This window comes from Planococcus citri, chromosome 1 (assembly GCF_950023065.1).
Source record: "Planococcus citri chromosome 1, ihPlaCitr1.1, whole genome shotgun sequence".
NCBI classification, from domain to species: Eukaryota; Metazoa; Arthropoda; class Insecta; order Hemiptera; family Pseudococcidae; genus Planococcus; species Planococcus citri.
This window is the reverse complement of record NC_088677.1, coordinates 10,613,758-10,633,516: the sequence shown is the minus strand read 5'-3', so window position 1 is coordinate 10,633,516 and position 19,759 is coordinate 10,613,758. Positions and strand designations below refer to the sequence as shown.

General features: G+C 34.2%; 1 protein-coding gene across 4 annotated transcripts in view; it reads right to left on the bottom strand.

The window, feature by feature from the left end:
* The window catches only part of LOC135847388 (inactive dipeptidyl peptidase 10-like), a 601,135-nt gene that overhangs the window by 84,670 nt on the left and 496,706 nt on the right, over positions 1-19,759 (bottom strand). For all 4 annotated transcript variants that reach the window (XM_065366908.1, XM_065366917.1, XM_065366892.1 and 1 more), the window contains one exon: positions 18,890-19,103. In XM_065366908.1, the coding sequence (XP_065222980.1) occupies positions 18,890-19,103 (214 nt within the window). The remainder of the gene's footprint in view (positions 1-18,889; positions 19,104-19,759) is intronic.

Genomic DNA, 19,759 nt, shown 5'->3' with positions numbered 1-19,759 from the left:
TCACTTTAAAAATTGGCAAAAACAGCCAGAAACTTATCAATTTTTTTTTTTTTTTTCTTTTAAATTCACGATTATGATTAAAAAATTGGCACCACTGTGTTTCAAAATAGATGTCTCAGGATTCACAAATTCATATTTTTCGATGTTTTGGCAAAACTGATGTGTGAGATATTTGAGGAAAACAATTCAAAACACGAATTCACATGTTTTGCAAAATAAAGACATCGAAATGTGTTAAAATTACGAGACTCGTCTACCCCTCTCATCCCCCAGGCCCCAACCCTCTCTGGAGACTTGTGACGAAAATAACAGTGGTCAAAATACTGAACAATGGAAGGAACCCCGTAAAGAAAAATGTGCGAAGTCAAAGAATCGAGATGTTCATTTTAGGTTCGAACTTCTGTGAAAATATATAGAATTTCCGCCTTAGATGTTAATAAAATTGCATACCCAGTTTGCCGTAAATACGATGTTTGCCAGGTATTCAATCAAAATTACCTATCTGTGAGAAAAGTGCCTATAATATGAGGCATTTTTGGGTTGTTTGATCAAGAGTTTTGCCCTGATCAATAAATTCGAAATATCTCGTGATATAAGGGCAGCATCACCCCCTCAGAAAGGGAGATGAGACTTCTGAAAAATTAGCTTTTTTTGCATTTTTTTTGTACGAAATCTGGTTATGTGCAAAATTGACCTAAATTACCTAAATTTTTTACCGAAAAGGTTTTATAGCTTACATTTTATCGATCAAATGCTCCCTTTTATCTCATAACCCCCCCCCCCCCCCCACCCCAATCTGGAAAGAACATACTTATTTTTCTCATCGTGAATCAAGGCAGATATATTTATCATACAATTTTTTAAATCTTCAATCCAAGCAATGCCATTTCCATTTTCAAGTCTCTGCAATTCGGGAAAAGGAATGAAGGGTAGGAGAAGGGGAGGGGAGGGAGGAAGGGAAGGAGAGATTAGCCCCCCCCCAAAAAAGGATTTTGGGTGTAACTTTTTGAGTGGAGTAAAAAGGGTCTTTGAAATTAAAGTAGCTATGAGCAATCAAAATTTCATTAAAAACGGGATAAATTTGATAAATAAAGTATAGAATAGATACTTTGTCGTAAGGTAACGAGAGAGTATTTGATCTATATTGAGTGATCCTAGATAGACACGCCAAGTACACTTCAATTGGAATTAACACACAGAGTCATGTACTTGGTATGTTCTCAAACACGAATTATTGATAGGCGAAGCTGTCAATGAATTACTTACCCCGGCTTGGTGCGCGAATGAGATTATCACACGATTATTTACCATAAAGAAGTACACGAGTAAATAACTACGCACTTACATACTCGAACTTGTATTACACAAATAATAAAATACAATTGCAAACACGAATGTTACAAAGGCAAAAAGAACTTAACACAATTAATATCTTAAACAAATTAATAGTATGAAATACTATAAAAAACCTTTAACCGAGGGCCTGAGCTCTCCTGTATTTTAGGGTACTTTTAACTTGTCAATTCGCGACTCGTGTCGTTTAAGAACTGCGACGAGTTTAGGTAGCTAATTTGGCTAGCCAGCCAAATTAGCACCTTGACCACGCCTATTGTTACCAGATTGGTAAAGGGTTGACATACGAGTATGCTATATTGACGAATATTGGCAGTGGCTTTAAGGCATATACTTCCTACTCTAACAAATTCCAAATGTAAAACATTATAAAAGAAAAACTTTCCCACCTCTGGGTAAATCGTTCGCGAACGAATTGAGACCAGTTTTGATTACAGCACTGAAACTGTCGAGTTTCATCATTTTATCATAATTAAGTAATTGATTTTTCAGTGATTGATTCGTTCGCAAACGATATACTCACTAGAAGGAGGAAAGTCGTTCGTGAACGATTCACTCAGAGGAAAAAAATCGTTCACAAACGAGTTATCAACAATTTTTATTGATGGATCCAAGAACGTTTTGTTTTGTCTTGTCGTGTTCATATATTTTAATTTACAAGTGATTCATTCGTTCTGGAATATGATTTGTCGTCTGAACGAATCGTTCGCGAACGAATTCAGACCAGGTTTTGATTACAGTGCCAAAATTGTTGAATTTTGGCATTTCATCTACACGTATATTTAATTGATCTTTCAGTGATTAATTCGTTCGTGAACGATTTACTCAGAGGGGAAAAATCGTTCGCAAACGAATCCTCCACAATTTTTATTAATCAATCAAAGAATGTTTTTTTTAGTCTTGTCGTGTATCATCTAATTTGATTTTCAAGTGATTCGTTCATTCTCGAATGATTCAACGTTTCTGAGCGAATCGTTCGCGAACGAGATACTCAGAGGGGTAAAAAATCGTTCGCGAACGAATCATCCACAATTTTTAATAATGGATCAAATAACGTTCTGTTTAGTCTTGTCGTGTATCATCTGATTTGATTTTCAAGTGATTCGTTCGTTCTCGAATGATTTGACGTTTCTGAGCAAATCATTCGGGAACGAATCGAGACCAGTTTTTGACTACAGTGCCACAACTGCTGAATGTTTATCATTTCATCTATGTATTTTTAAATCATTTTTCAGTGATTCGTTCGTTCGCGAACGATTTACTCAGAGGGGGAAAGATCGTTTGCGAACCAATCGTCCACAATTTTTATTAATTGATCAAAAAATGTTCATTTAGTTTTGTCGTGTACCATCTGATTTGATTTTCAAGTGATTCGTTCGTTCTTGAATGATTCATCGTTTCTGAGCGAATCGTTCGCGAACGAATTGAGACCAGTTTCTGATTACTATTCTGAAACTGCTGAATTGTGTCATTTCATCTGTATATAATTGATGTTTCAGTGATTAGTTCGTTCGCGAACGATTTTCGCGGAGGAAAAATAATCGTTCGCGAACGAATCATCCCTAATTTTTATAAATGGATCAAAGAACGTTCCGTTTAGTCTTGTCATGTATCATCTGATTTGATTTTCAAGCGATTGATTCGTTCGCGAACGATTTGCTCAGAAGGAAAAAATCGTTCGCAAACGAATCATCCACAACTTTTATTAATGAATCAAACTTCAAAGAATGTTTTGTTTTGTCTTGTATCATCTGATTTGATTTTCAAGTGATTCATTCGTTCTCGATTGATTTGTCGTTTCTAAGCCGATCATTCGCGAACGATTTGAGGCAAATTTTTGATTTCAGAGCCAAAACTGTGGAATTTTGTCATTTCATCCATGTTTAATTAATTTTTTTTAGTGATTGATTCGTTTGCAAACGATTTACCAGAAGGAAACAAATCGTTCGCAAACGAATCATTCTCAATTTTTAATTTTTTATTGATGAAACGAAGAACGTTTTCTTCAGTCTTGTCGTTTGTCATCCGATTAATTGATTTTCAAGTGATTCATTCGTTCTCGAATGATTCGTCGTTTGTGAGTGAATCGTTCGCGAACGATTTAGATCCAATTTCTGACGATTGAACATAGAGCTAAAACGATCCAGTTTCAGAATTTAATTTCATCAACGACTGATCAATTTTTCACTGATGCATTCGTTCGCGAACGATTTCCCTGCTCTGAGGATATCGTTCGAGAACGAACAATTCATCCACAATTTTTATCACTGGATCAAAGAGTGTTCAGTTTCGTCTTGTCGTGCATCATCCGATTTGATTTTCTAGTGATTCGTTCGTTCTCGAATGATTCATCATTTCTGAGCGATTCGTTCGCGAACGATTTACTGGGATGAAAAAAATCGTTCGCAAATGAATCATCCGCAATTTTTTTTTTATTAGGTAGATAATTGATTTAAGATTGTTTATTTTGTCTTGTCGTGTAGTATCTCATTTGATTTCAAAGTGATTCAATTGTTCTCGAATGATTCGTCGATTCTGATGTCGACAGTTTTGTGGTGAGGAGGGAGGGGGGTAAGAACTTAATTTTCGAAATATTTGCAAAAAAAAATCTGCAAATTCTGACATTTTGAATGAGATGCTTGAAAGACTTTGAGGAATTCTGAAGTCTGAATGAAAAATGTTTGAGGACTCAACCTAAGTTACAGAAAATTGAATTTTGAATTTCTACGTGCGAATTGAACTTCGTTTTTTTTCTAGTGCGGGAGGAGGCTACATTTCCAAGATTTTTGCCAAATTCTGAAATTTCTAATGAAATACCATCAACTTCCAATCGTTCTGGATGCTGCACGAAGGTTTCTACCACATAAATGATGAGAACAAAAGTTGTACATATATAACGTTATTCATTCCCAAAAACCCTACCAGAGACGTAACACATACGATAGTATAAAACTATTCTACGGTAACTGATGAAGTATGCGAAGAGGTATTCCGAGGATAAAAATTGTTGTCGGTTATTTAACGAACGTCGTGCGCAGTACGCACGTACATCGAATGGTATAAAACGTTCTCTCGTATATTTTAAAATTAATAAAACACACGCGCCGAAATTTCCAAATAACCGGAGCTTTTTATTTTTCGACGCGTGCTGCCTGCTATATATGTACAAGCTGAGCTGATGGGATGGCGGCGTTGCTCAACAAAATGTTTACTAAACGTGAAATGTGATGTAAAACATTTCGGTTCATTGGTCGCGGCGAATAATTTATCAATTGAAAACGAAGCTGAGGCGAATTGTTCGGATTAAAAGGGCTTTTCCGGATTGCCGACCAGGTCTTGGATGGTCTTAAGGCAGCTCACGTAGTATCGGTTACCATGGCATAGACTGGCGCCCGAATACCGAAATTCCACCTTATTCATCTCAACCCATATTCGAGCACCCAGCAACAGTTAATTACAACGCGAGATAGATTGTAGAGTGTAGGGCGTACAATAGACTAAATTTTATCCAAACTTACACGAGTGCTGCGTTTCAAGTTGAAATTTTTTGGGGTACTGGTAAACAAAGTGTGTGCCAGGGTAAGAGAGGAACACAGGCGAAAAAAAAACACCGACGCAATAAGTTGTCATACGTTTTGGAAGAGGAAAAAGGTAGACACTTAGTTCGCTACATCACCCTTAGCAACCGAACCATCGATCCGAATCATCGTGACTAGAAAACGACGCACTTAACCTTCCGCGTGAAGATTCGCTCTTTTTCTCTTTATTTATAGCGAACTCGCGTGAGTGAGCGTGATTCACTCATCTTCACCATCACCATCTCCATCATCATCATCAGCATCATTCTGCCAATTCAACGACGAATAAAAACAGGCGCCGTTGAAATTTCAATACACTGGCCCAAATTACATCTCTGCCATCTTCACCTTCTCTATACATCGAGAATACCAGTGTCGTATTAATTAATCAAGTTTTTATAGCATCGTGTCCCTTTAATAAACTCGCTCTTTGTCGATATACTCTACGAGTCCTACTACACACAGCGCCTTTAAGAGGCAAAAAAAAACACACTAATTTAGGTTCTCGGTGGAAAAAATTATTCAATCTTTAATGAATCGCTAGTTTTTTTTTTCATTTTAAATACTGTTTGGATGTTATATACATGAAATACATCAATGTATAATCTAACCCGTCAACCCCCCCCCTACTTTTTCCAGCTTTATTATGATTAACGACGATAAAATTTCAAACTTACGAGATAATGCGAAACTTGTGATTAAGTATATTGTTGCCTTATTTATAGACTAGATGTACCATACGTAGTATATGGTAAACAAACGAGAGCTCGTAAAAAGCTCAACATGTTTTTCCAATTCCGTTCTCTCATTTCCGGTCGTGGAAATGTCTACGTATATGCATTATGGTATTTTAGAATGGATTTCCCAGCCATAAATTGTGTGTACTCTATTGCGGAGAATTTACATTGGAGATGAATTAGGATGCATGACGAGGAAGGGATGTTTGTAAAAATTGAATTTATTTTTGGGTCTTTGAAAGCAGTTTTGAAAGAATGATCTGAATTGAATGGTATGTTTTTCAAAAGACAGGAACAAGAATGTTTTGAAAATTCAATTATGTATGGATCGCGAAAAAAAAGTCGGCGGATTTGAACCAAATTCAGCAGAGACCTTTATTTTGAGTTAGAAATGACCCACAAAAATTTTAGCTCGGGAGGTGTCCCTGGACTACAAAAATTGAAGAGGATTCTTTTGCGAACGATTCGTTCAGCAACGACAAATCATTCGAAAGCTACTGAATCGCTTGCAGATCATATCAAATATAAGAGAAAACAAAAAATTTGTTCATCGATTAATAAAAATTGTGGATGATTTGTTTCCGCGAACGATTTTTTCCCTCTGAGTGAATCGTTCACGAACGGCTTTTCTACTCCCATCCTCCCAGCAAATCGTTCGCGAACGAATCAATCTCTGAAAAATCAAACAGGAAATAGATTAAATTCATAAAATTAGTAGCTGCAGTCCTGTAATCAAAAACATGGTCTCAATTCGGTCGCGAATGATTCACCAAGAGTGATGAAATCATTCGCGAACGGATAAACCAGTCAAAAATCAATCAGTTATTGATGAAATTATGAAAACTGCTCTCAATTCGTTCGCGAACGATTTTTCCATCTGAGCAAATCATTCACGAACGACTTTTCTCCTCCCATCCTCCCAGTAAATCATTTGGGAACGAATCAATCTCTGAAAAATCAAACAGGGAATAGATGAAATTTATAAAATTAGTATTTGCAGACCTGTAATCAAAAACTGGTCTCAATTCGTTCGCGAACGATTCACCCACAGCAATGTAATCATTCGTGAACGAATAAATCAGTCAAAAATTAATCAGTTATTGATGAAATTATGAAACTCAACATTTTCGGTTCCGTAATAAATAACTGGTCTCAATTCGTTCGCGAACGATTTACCCAGAGTGGGGAAATCGTTCGCGAACGAATGAATCAAAAAATCAATCAGTTATTGATGAGCTGGAATTATGAAATTTGAGAACTTTAGTTCTACGTTGTATCGTTAAAAATTGGACCTAAATCGTTCGCGAACGATTCACTCAGAAACGACGAATCATTCGAGAACGAACGAATCATTTGAAATTTAAATCAGATGATACACGACAAGACGTAAAACAAAAAGTTCTTTGATCCATTAATGAAAATTGTGGATGATTCGTTTGCGAACGATTTTTCCCATCTGAGTAAATCGTTCACGAACGAGTTTTTTCTTCCCAATAAATCGTTTGCGAATTAATCAATCTCTGAAAAATCAATTACGATCGATAAAATTTTATAAGATCAACAGTTGAAGTTCTGTAACCGAAAACTGGTCTAAATTCGTTCGCGAACGATAACCTTAGAAAAGGGGAATCGTTCGTGGACGAATGAATCAGTGAAAAATCAATCAGTTATTGATGAAATTAAATTATGAAACTTGATCGTTTTAGTTCTATGTTCAATCGTCAAAAATTGGACCTAAATCCCTAAATCGTTCGCGAACGACTCACTTGGAAACAACGAATCATTCGAGACCGAACGAATCACTTGAAGATCAAATCAAATAATACATGAGAAAACAAAACAAAACATTCTTTGATCCATCATTAAAAATTGTGTATGATTCGTTCCCTCTTAAGTGAATCGTTCACGAACGAATTTTCTCCTCCCAGTAGATCGTTCGCGAAAGGATAAATCAGTGAACAATATCAGTTATTGACGAAATTTAACAGTTTAAGACCTGTAATACATAACTGGTCTAAATTCGTTTGCGAACGATATCACTAGAGAAGGGAAATCGTTCGCGAACGAATGAATCAGTGAATACTTAATCAGATATAGATGAAATTAAATTATGAAATTTGATCGTCTTAGTTCTATGTTCAATCGTCCAAAATTGGACCTAAATCGTTCGCGAACGATTTACTTGAAAACAACGAATCATTCGAGATCGAACGAATCACTTGAAAATCAAATCAAATAATACACGAGAAAACAAAACAAAACGTTCTTTGATCCATTATTAATAATTGTGGATGATTCGTTTGCGAATGATTTGTTCCCTCTCAAGTAAATCGTTCACGAACGACTTCTCTCCTCACAGCAAATCGTTCGCGAACGAATCAATCACTGAAAAATCAATTGAATATGTGTAGATGAAATGCGACAGTTTTAGCGCCGCAATCAAACCCGATTCTCAATTCGTTGGCGAACGATTCGTTCAGAAACGACGAATCATTCGAGAATGAACGAATCACTTGAAAATCAAATCAGATGATACACGACAAGACTAAACAAACGTTCTTCGATCCATTAATAAAAATTGTGGAAGATTCGTTCGCGAACGATTTGTCCCGTCTGAGTGAATCGTTCATGAACGACTTTCTCCTCCCAGTGAACCGTTCGCGAACGAATCGGTCACTGAAAGATCAATTAAATATAAATGAAAATAATAACAAAATTCAACAGTTTCGGAACCGCAATCAAAAACTGGTCTCAATTCGTTCGCGAACGATTTGCTCAGAGGTGGGAAAATTTTTCTTTAATAATATTTCGAATTTGGAATTTTTTCTTCCTCTTAATAAAATTTTGATTACTCATAGCTCCTTTAATATCAAAGACCCCTTTTATTACATTGAAAAAGTTACACCAGAAATCGTATTTTAATGTTTAGTTCGGTAAATCTCAACAATTTACCCCCTCAATTTCCAACGTGACCCTCTCCCTCCTTCCCCTACGAATTACAGAGACTTAAAAATGGAGAGGGGGTTATTTTATATCGAAATTCATCACATATAATTCCTTGAATTGAAGACGTGAACATTAATTTTATGATGAATATACCTTGACTTACGATAAAAAAATGAGTATTTTTAGATGGGGGGGGGGGGGTTGGAAGGATAAGGGAGCAGTTAATCGATAAAATGCAGGCTATGAAACCTTTTCGGCAGAAAACTTAGGTGGTTTAGATTACTTTTGCACATATAACTAGAGATCTTTCAAATTGTGATTTTCACAAAATGAATGTGAAAAAACCGAATGTTTCAGAAGTCTCATCTCCCTTTCTGAGGGGGTGACGCTGCCCTCAAATCACAAGAGATCTCTAACTTATTGATCATGGCGAAACTCTTCATCAAACAGCCCAAAAATTGTTCATATTACAAGAATTGGGTAATTTTGATTGAATACCTGGCAAACATCGTATTTACGGCAAACTGGGTATGCAATTTTATTAACATCTCAGGCGGAAATTCTATTTTCACAGAAGCTCGAACCAAAAATAAACATCACGATTCCTTAACGTCGCACTTTTTTTTTTGCGAGGCATTAGTTATGCCAAAATATCGAAAAATATCATTTCTGAAAATTAAAAAATATTTTTAAATACATAGTGGTGCCAATTTTCGGGTCATTATTGCCAATTTTAATGAACCGAAAAAAATTGTTACCTAATCGATTCTTGAAATTGGCAACCTTGTCATTTTTTTTGACCAAAATGTTTGAGCATTATGAGAAAAAAAATTCAAAAAATCAAAAAACTTCTGTCTGTAGAAGAATTTTATCCCAGGCACGCTGTTTTTTCATACAAGCAAAAACTGCCACCATTTCCTTTCTTTTTCTTCGTTCGGATATTGAACCAAACAGAGTTAAATGATAGCGAAAAATTTTCCTAGTTTTTCCTCATCTTACGCCTTAAAAAAGCACGATCGCGTTACAGCCTATAAGATTTGGCAACAACGCGCCATGCTGCACACGATATGATGATGTCTTCATTATATAGTTGAAAATCCTACGCTGGCTGGTGATGGTGGAAAATTACGTTAAAACTCGAGTCTTTTTGATTTCCTCGCCTGATATGTTTGTTAGAGAATTTCTACGTGAAAGAAGCCAGCCTAGAGCAAGTGCGTTGTGTTTTCGAAACTTTCGTATAGTAAAAGTAGCTGGAGCTCACCTTAAAATGTAGGTACGGTCTGTACTGTACCCGCACCCTTATGAGTAAGTATCTGTGTGTAAAAATATGACGACGGAATTTTCATCGCTTTGAAAATTAACACGTGCTTTCGTCATAAACTTGGCGTTTGGCGGCTTTTCTAAGCCCTTTATTCTTTATCATGTAATAAGGTAGATATACGAGTAACATCAAAAACTAGCTACCTTGTATTGTACCACCCACATCGTCTTTATTGTCGAAACATTCTCTCAAGCGATATAACCTGTACGATGGGAAATGGAGTGAACGAATTCGAGAGGTAACGAAACGTGCATCAGGTTCACTGAGGCAGTTTAGTGCCACCATATACTCGTAATAATGTACCTATTCGTATGATTTAAATATATGTAGGAAGACATAGGGCAGCCAATATAAATGCCACGATTCTCTCAAACTCATATGTATATTGCGCAGGATGATTCCGAAACATTGTATTAATCTTGACCGAACACGTAGCCAGCTTGACTTGCCCTGTAAATCCTCGTCCTCGTCTGCTATAAAGTTATTTAAAATCTTCTCTTCGTATAACTCGTCGCAAGTCGCAAGAGCTGTCAACTCATCTACAGCTCTGAGACCAGAAGGCTAATAAATAACAAACTCAACTACATTAAACTAACCTAAGTAAACAAACTATCAAACTACACCCAGAATAAAGTAAGTAGCCTTTCGCAAGATATTCCAGTGACAGCAACAATTTAGTGCTGATGTCAATTCTGGTACAATTGCCTCGTGCTTTTACGTTTCGATATTTTCAGGCATAGAATACTAAAGTCGATGAGACAATTTCACCTGACATAGGGTCAGTTGTCTACGAATTAAGTGGGAAGGAATCGAAATGAGAACTTCGAAATATGCTAGCAACGTAAATTTGAGCTGCTGAAATTCACTTCTACAGAGCTTCCAAAGTAATGTACTTATACCTACTTACTATTTAGGTATAAAAATTGAGATTTTTAGAATAAACTAAAAGTTTTAAAAAAATGCAAAATAAAATAAAATTTTTTACCAGGAGAACATGTGTTCAGTGATTCCAGTATGTTTCATAGACTCTCCAGTCCCCCCCCAAAATTCAACAATTTCATTGTTAATACCGTAATTTCATCGTAATTACCGTAATTCGATCGTAATTACCATAATTTGATCAAAATTACCGTAATTTTATCGTAATGACCGTAATTTTATCATAATTACCGTAAATTTTAACGTAATTACCATAATTACCGTAACTTTATTGAAATTACAAATTACCATGATTTAATCATAAATACAGTAATTGCTGTAATTTTATCGTACTTACTGTTATTTCATCGTAATTACCGTAATTTCATCGTAATTACTGTAATTTTATCGTAATGACCGCAATTTCATCATAATTACTGTAAATTTTATCATAATAACCGCAATTTCATCGTAATTACCATAATTACCATAATTTTTTGAAATGACTAATTACCATGATTTAATCATAAATACCGTAATTACTATAATTTTATTGTACTTACTGCAATTTCATCGTAATTACCATAATTTCATCGTAATTACTGTAATTTTATTGTAATTACCGTAATTGTTTCGTGATTACTGTAATTTTATCGTGATTACGTAATTTTATCGTAATTACCGTAATTACCATAATTTTATTGTAATTACCATAATTTTACCATAATTTTATCATAATTACCATGATTCTATTGTAATTACCGTCATTCTATTGTAATTACTGTGATTCTATTGCAATTAACGTAATTTTATTTTGATTACTGTTATTTTATCGTGATTACCGTAATTACTGCAATTTTATTGTAATCACCCCAATTTTATCATTATTATCGCAATTTCATCATAATTACTGTAAATTTTATTGTAGTTACGCAATTTTATTGTAATTACCATAATTACCGTAATTTTATTTTGATTACTGTAATTTTATCGTGCTTACCGTAATTACTGCAATTTTATTGTAATCACCCCAATTTTATCATTATTATCGCAATTTCATCATAATTACTGTAAATTTTATTGTAGTTACCGCAAGTTCATCATAATTACCGTAATTTCATCGTAATTACCGTAATTTCATTGTAATTACCGTAATTTCATCGTAATTACCGTAATTTTATCGTAATTACCAACTTTTTATAATTACTGTGATTATTCTTTTGTAATTACCGTAATTCTATTGTAATTACTGTAATTTTATTTTAATTACCGTAATTTCATTGTGATTACCGTAATTACTGTAATTTTTTTGTAATTACCCTAATTTTATCGTGATTACTATAATTTCTTCATAATAAATAATTGCTGTAAATTTTTTGTGATTACAGTTACTTTTTATAAATGCTGCAATTTTAACGTAATTTCCTCAATTTTATTGTAATTGTAATTTCATCGTAATTACCGTAATTCTACACCTGTTGACTGAATGAAGGGCTAAAATCATCCAATGGCTCAGTGATATGAAACTAACAACGATGCCATCTCTCAAGTACATACATCCAAAAAATCCTCCAAAAACGAATTACACGATCGCTTCACAAAGACCTGATTCCATTACGAATCACCCTGTGCGTAAAATACTTGTAAACTCGTATCGTATACAACTTTAAACACGCGGATAAACATTATATCCAAATGCAAATACTCTCTGGCTGTTCTCCGTTGCATGAAACCTCGTAAACCATATTCATCAAACATGAAAAAAAAAACTTCACCATAAATGAACAAATTTGATAGAAACGAACGCTACGAACCGAAATCCAAATAAAATTACCACTTTCATTCAATATTTGGCTGAAAATCAGCACACGCCAAAAAATGAAAAAAAAAGCGAATCCACAAAGATAGAAAAAAAAACCACTATATGCGATTGTTATAACAATGAAACGCACGTTTAGCAACACGAATAGCGAATATTTCAAACGATTCGAAGCGCGTAATCTATCAAAGGAAAGGGAGGGGGAGTGTGTGGTGGGCGAGGAAGAGGGGGAGGGAAGAGCAAAAGGGCACACAGATTTGCCGCCGCGCGACCACCATAATAAATTCTCATCTCGATTTCTATTTTTCTCTCTTTTCATTCTGGTTTGACATTAACGCCAAGTTTTTCTCTTTTTTCCAAGTCCAAAAAATGTAGACGAGTTGGAAGAAATGTCCCTTTTTTCTCAAATACGTCCGCGTTTTCCCACGCTTGAACGGCATTCAATTCCAATTTCTTTTTCTTCAATTCGCAATTCGTGTCGTTCTTAAATTGTACGTGTTCTTTCATTTCTCGCCTCACTCACCCTCCCAGCCTTCCACATACCATACGCCGAGTCTGTACGTTATTTATATAGGTTCCTACCTATATAGTCGACGAATAGTAGTGAAAAGAAGAATATCGTTTCTCTTGAAATTGACGACAGCGACGAGAACCACCAGGCTGTTGGGTGAAAATTGAAAACTCGAGTAACCCTTTACACCCTCGTTGCTTCGAATTCACCCTCTCTTTAAACAATTCTCCGAAAACTATTATAAATTTCCGGTTTTTTATTGTTTTCCGTGTTATAGTTCTGGGTGCATGAGACAGTGAGAAAAAAATTTTAACTCGTTTTTATTCGTTCTTTTTTTTATTTTTTCATTTTTTATTTCAGGTGCTTTTCATCGGGGTTAATTTGTATGATAGAATAGAATTCGTGTTTTTATTTACGTTTTTCATTTTCGTTGAATTTTTTTTTATCGTCACGTTGCTTACTTTAAAAATGAAATGATATTTGGAAACAAGGTAAATGTAACTCGATCCAAATTACGATATTTTATTTCAATGGCAGGCTGTTGACTGAAAATATTCAGTTTTTTGTTGTCTTTGATGTGCCCTCGTGTGTATCTTTTTTTGCTCATTGGTGTTAAATGGACTCAAATGAACTCCTTCTACACTGCTGGTGCTTTTAATCGACAAACACAGGTCTTTGTGTGGCTGAAATTGCACTTTTAGTGTATTCTAGGTTCGTCTTTCGATTCCCTTCACCTGGCTCAAAAAATTATCTCCCGGTTGGGTTACCTAGATCTCGTACCTTGTCAGCTCATCCTAATCATAATTATTTCCAACTCGGACCAACTAAACCCAAAAACATCTGCTACTCAATTAAACTCAGATTTAAAAAAAAAAAAAAAACGAAACCCCCGAGAAAATTTACCACCGAGACGAAAAATTCTCCAACTGTCTAACTTTCTTCATAAATTACACGAAAATTACCAGAGAAAAATATCTGCTTTTATATTCGGCCAAATTATACTTCTCGCAGGAGGAAAATTTTCCAATTAAATTAAAAATACCACAACCGACGCGTCAAGATCATTTCGTGAAATTTATACTTACCATACGGGGTAATTTATGCGAATTGGCACCAGCTACCGAAAGCGAATGAGTTTTTTAGGAGACAAAGGTGGGTGGGCCGTAGAGCTCCCCACCGGCCGTGTCATTTTATATTTCGCTTAGACTTGGGAAAATTATATGTACGAAAATTACGTCGTCGCTAGAGGAAATGTACGCGCCTTTGACGATGTTTTTCGAGCTTTATATGTATAATGTGAGCATGTAGTAGAAGCATGACAAAATAGTACCATATGTAGGTAGTGTGCTATGTTGAGAACACATGTAACGAGTTGTAAAAGCATAATAATACACTATATAACTTGTACATACATATGTGTATATGATACAATAATAAGGCGAAAATCCATGAATTTTCATTTAAGTAGTTATAATGCTCTTTGTGGTCGAATTTCATTTCCAGCCTCCAACAAGATTTCAATTTTCTCTCCTAATTTTTTCGAAACCTTATCAGCTGATTTGTGCTTCCAATCTCCAAACAAGCTCTATCTTCAAACTAAACCACGTTCAAATCCATGAAAACTTTTCAATCGATATAGATTGATATACATAATGCATTTTTATCAATTTTTAGTTCTACCTCCTCTCACTACTACCAATGCTTCAATTAAATTTTGAACCAAAAAACTGGAATGTAACTATCCAAGCGGATAGGATGCAATCTAACTCATCATGATGAAGTAATGGTTGGAAACTACAATAAAATCATGGCAATTGAAAAAATTAAAGCAATTATGTTGAAGTACAGTAATTAGGAAAAAACGAGGGCAATTCGGATAAAATTACAGTAATTTCAAAAAACTTACTGCACTTTATTATGTATTACAAAGAAATAATAGTAATAAAAATGTAATTATGGTAATTACAATAAAATTACTGTAATTACGATAAAATTACTGTAATTACGATAAATTTACTGTAATTACAATAAATTTACGGTAATTACGATGGCATTACGGTAATTGCGATGGCATCACAGTAATTACAATGGAATTACAGTAATTACAATGGAATTACCGTAATTACAATGGAATTACCGTAATTACAATGGAATTACCGTAATTACAATGGAATTACCGTAATTACAATGGAATTACCATAATTACAATGGATTTACTGTAATTACAAAGAAATGACCGTAATTACAATGGAATTACCATAATTACAAAAAACTTTCGATCATCAATTATTACAGAGAAATTACAGTAATGATGAAATGGTGGTAATTACAATGAAATTACGGTAAATACAATAACATTACAGTAATTAGGCTGGAATTACAGTAATCACGATGGAATTACAGTAATCACACTAGAATACAGCAATTACGATAGAATTACAGTAATTACAATGGAGTTACGGTAATTATGATGGAATTACGGTAATTATGATGGAATTACGGTAATTATGATGGAATTACGGTAATTATGATGGAATTACGGTAATTATGATGGAATTACGGTAATTATGATGGAATTACGGTAATTATGATGGAATTACGGCAATTACAAAAAACTTTTGGTCATTAATTAATACAAAGATATCACGGTAATTCTGATAAAATTACGGTAATTACAAGAAAATTACGGTAATTACAATAAAATTACGGTAATTACAAGAAAATTACGGTAATTACAATAAAATTACGGTAATTACAATAAAATTAGGGTAATTACAATAAAATTACGGTAATTACAATAAAATTACGGTAATTACAATAAAATTACGGTAATTACAATAAAATTACGGTAATTACAATAAAATTACGGTAATTACAATAAAATTATGGTAAATACGATGAAATTACGGTAATTATAATAAAATTTTAAATTATGGTAATTACAATGAAATTTCAAATTATGGTAATTATGATGAAATTACGGTAATTACGATGAAATTATGGTAATTACAATGAAATTGCGGTAATTACGATAAAATTACGGTAATTATGATAGAATTACGGTAATTACGATAAAATTACAGTAATTACGATGAAATTACGGTAATTATGATGGAATTACAATTAATTGTTGAAAAAGATGAATAACTGTAGAGCGAAGGATTATGACAGGAAAGATGTTTAAAAACCCTAATTTTGACATAATGGGGCAAAATAGTAGGTAAACATTTCTCTAGGACTATTTTCTTTAAAGAAAAGAAAATCTCGAAATGCGCGATTGGGAAGCTCTAGATTTGAGAATTTTCTGTACAGGTCTCATATAATATTTTTTGAACTAAAATTGTCTCAAGAAATGTCTCGAAATCTCTAAATAAGTAGATTATATTTGAAAATTGTTTTTTTTAAACCCAAATTTTTCTTCAAAAAATTGCTCCAAAATCTCGAAATGTTTGGTTGGCGAGCTATAACTCCGGGACTCCTCTTTGCAAGTCATATTTCAAATGCTAGCGTGATTTGAAGGTCATTTTTAACATGAGTAAGAAGAAGTGTGTTTTTGAGATTTTACTAGGGGCCAGATTTTTGAAAAATTTGTGGTTTTTAGGAATTAGGATCAAAAAAAGTTATTTACTCCACCCATGTCAAAACTGATCCCTCAAAAAGTTATTGTAATTTAAATGTAGGTACTGAGTTAAAAATGATTCATTTTTTAAAATTATTTGGTAAAAAATTTTGAACCACTTCGAAATATTTTTTCTTTTTTTTGTGAAGGAGAGGGGGGTGGGAGTTCTCGAAGCCCTGACCATGCTCTATTGGTCAGAAATTTCATTTTACTCTGCATTTTTGTTTCTATTTTTTTTTCAAAAGAACTTTCAGCTTATTTCAAAAACCTTGATTTTTGGAAAAAGTGAGAACCTTGAGAGCCCTATTACCCCAACAGAGCAGAGTAATTCATTTTTCCCTCAACAGTGTTCTTGAGATATTCTGAACAAAAGTTTGAACAATTTGTAACGTAAGTATACATTTTTCCATAACAAGAAAATGAATATTCAGGTTGGAAATCCAAAAGATTCTTGACTTGAAAAAAAAATTGAAACCTATACACCGTACTTTCTGGATTGCCCTGTACTTGAAAGGCTTCTTTTATGACAATTTAGAATTCTTCTAAAAATCAAAAAATCACAAAAGGTGACACCCAAAAATTGTTTTTCGACTTTAGAGGTGAGGGGAGGTTGATCAAGTAAGGTTGGAAGGTTAAAACTTGCAAAAGATACATAACCAACACTTCTTATCATACATTAAAAATTTGAACTCCCTTAATCAATTTTAGGAACAGAAGGGAAAAATAACAGCATAAAATTACTTTTTCCAGCTAATTTTTCTCTACCATTTTACCAGCATCGATAATTGGATAAAAGATGAAAATTGTCGATACACCTACAGCAAAATACACACACTTAAGCACCCGGTGAACTGTAGCGGAAATTGCTACGACGAAAATACCTCTCAAAGCAGGAAAAAACTCCCTTTAATCCGCAGATGAATTCGACAAGATTCGCGAAATACTCGTTGATATGTTTGTATGGAAATTCATCGAGTGATAAAAGAATCGACGAGATCGTGTTGTTCAGTTGTGGATTTCGAGGGTGAAAGAAAAAAAAATAGATAAAGAAAAAAAAGGTAAAAGGAAAAAACCTTGTATTGGGGATTTTCAATTTAAATAAAATAACCATCCGAAAAGGTGGGCGAGTGATTTGAAAAATCAAAGCTTGACCTATTTCGAGCTGCCTTTTTACAAGTCGTGCTCCAGCTTCTTCCCTTATACAAGGAATGAATTGTCACGTGATACAGATAAAGAAAAAAAGGTAATTTTTCCCATTCTGAAGATTCTACGTAGCTGAATGTTGGGGGGAAAGATTCTGAGAACCTAATTTGACGAAGCATTTAGGTGATTTAGGTGACAATTTTTGTAATGGTGCATAGAAAACGTGTCAAATTAACGAGCTGGCTAATGTGTCTCCTGTCTATAAAGTCTATGACATCTTGGCTTCGGTAAGTATAAAATTCGAATTACATTCGTAAATGTTTCGTATTAAGGTAGATGGAAATACAAGCATTATTTCATCTGTCATGTAGCACGTCGAAAAATTATCCAATTTATGAACAAAGAAGAAACTTAACTAGCTCAATGTACATGCCACTAAAACATTAAACAAAAACCTGTGACCAAGTTTAGGAACACCTTGTACTACTCGTCGTCGTGTAAGAGAACGCGCGAATGAGAACCCCGTACACAGACACACATTCACATAAAAAGGTACCTAGCAATAAAAGAAAGTGCTTTCTTTATTGGTGGCAGGTTAAAACGGAAAAAACATTACCAAGTTGAAAAACCTCTCTTTTCCTTTTCCACGATGAGGTGAGGAGCGACGAGACGACGCACAGTCTCAATACCAAAAACAGCTCACACACAGTTCTTTATTATACAAATGACACAGAAATAAGTAACGTGGTACTGGTGTAATTCGCGGCAGTATTTCTTTTGTTTTATTAAATGTCTCCTCGCGGTACAATAGTCAAAGGATTCGTTCGCAATTACGTTCAAAAATACGACTGCGAATGCAGACCAAGAAGGTAGGTAAACCGTGCGAAAGCGAACGTGGAGGCGAATAAACTAGGTAGGTATGAGTAGATGAGGTTTCAATTTACCTGAAATCCAAGTCCCATTGAATGGCGAGCTCTTGAATTCGCTTCCTGTGACGTGGTCGATTGTAAACTTTATTCCGGGATTGAATGGGCCTTCGTAAGGAGGCGAAAGTAACACGATGAAGAATAAGATCAACGCCAGTACGGCGATTATCACCAGTAGAGCTATGCAGATTCCTCTCCAGTTTCGTTCATTTGGTGTGATTGAAACTAGTTCCTGCAAAATAGAAAATAATACCAGAATTTTTAGTATTGAATTGTAAAATTAGAATGAAAGTTTAAAATGAGAAGAAAATGAAATATTATTAAATAAACAATATACAATATTGCACACATATGCACAGGATCTCTAGAAATAGCATGGAATAGCAAGTGATAAAATTGAAGCACACTCCTAACTCCTCAAATTTATAGTAATTGTGATTTTTTTTTTGGAAATCTTTTCTCAGCCACTAAATATGCTCATTTTTAAGATAAAAAAATTCCCGAAAATTTTAGTCTCCGAATTTGAAATAAAATGAAGCTGTGAACCCCCAAATTTCTCAAAAAATGAGAGAATTTGAAAAAATCTTTGCATTTTCCTATTCTCAAAATTACAATTGGTCCATTTTCATCAGAAAAACACTTCTTAATATGTATCTTTGACTCCCTTACCCATAATGAAAAAGTGAAACTAAACTCCCTTTCTCTACCTAAGAAATATGTACTTGAAGCAAACTTGGAAGATAAAAATTTTTCGTTTCACGTTCTAATCCTAGGATTAGGTCCATTATCATTACAAAAATACGTAATATTTATAATTTTACGTAATGTTAATTTCACCAAATTTACCTAGAAAGTCAAGATTTGATGAGTATTAGTTACTTATGCATT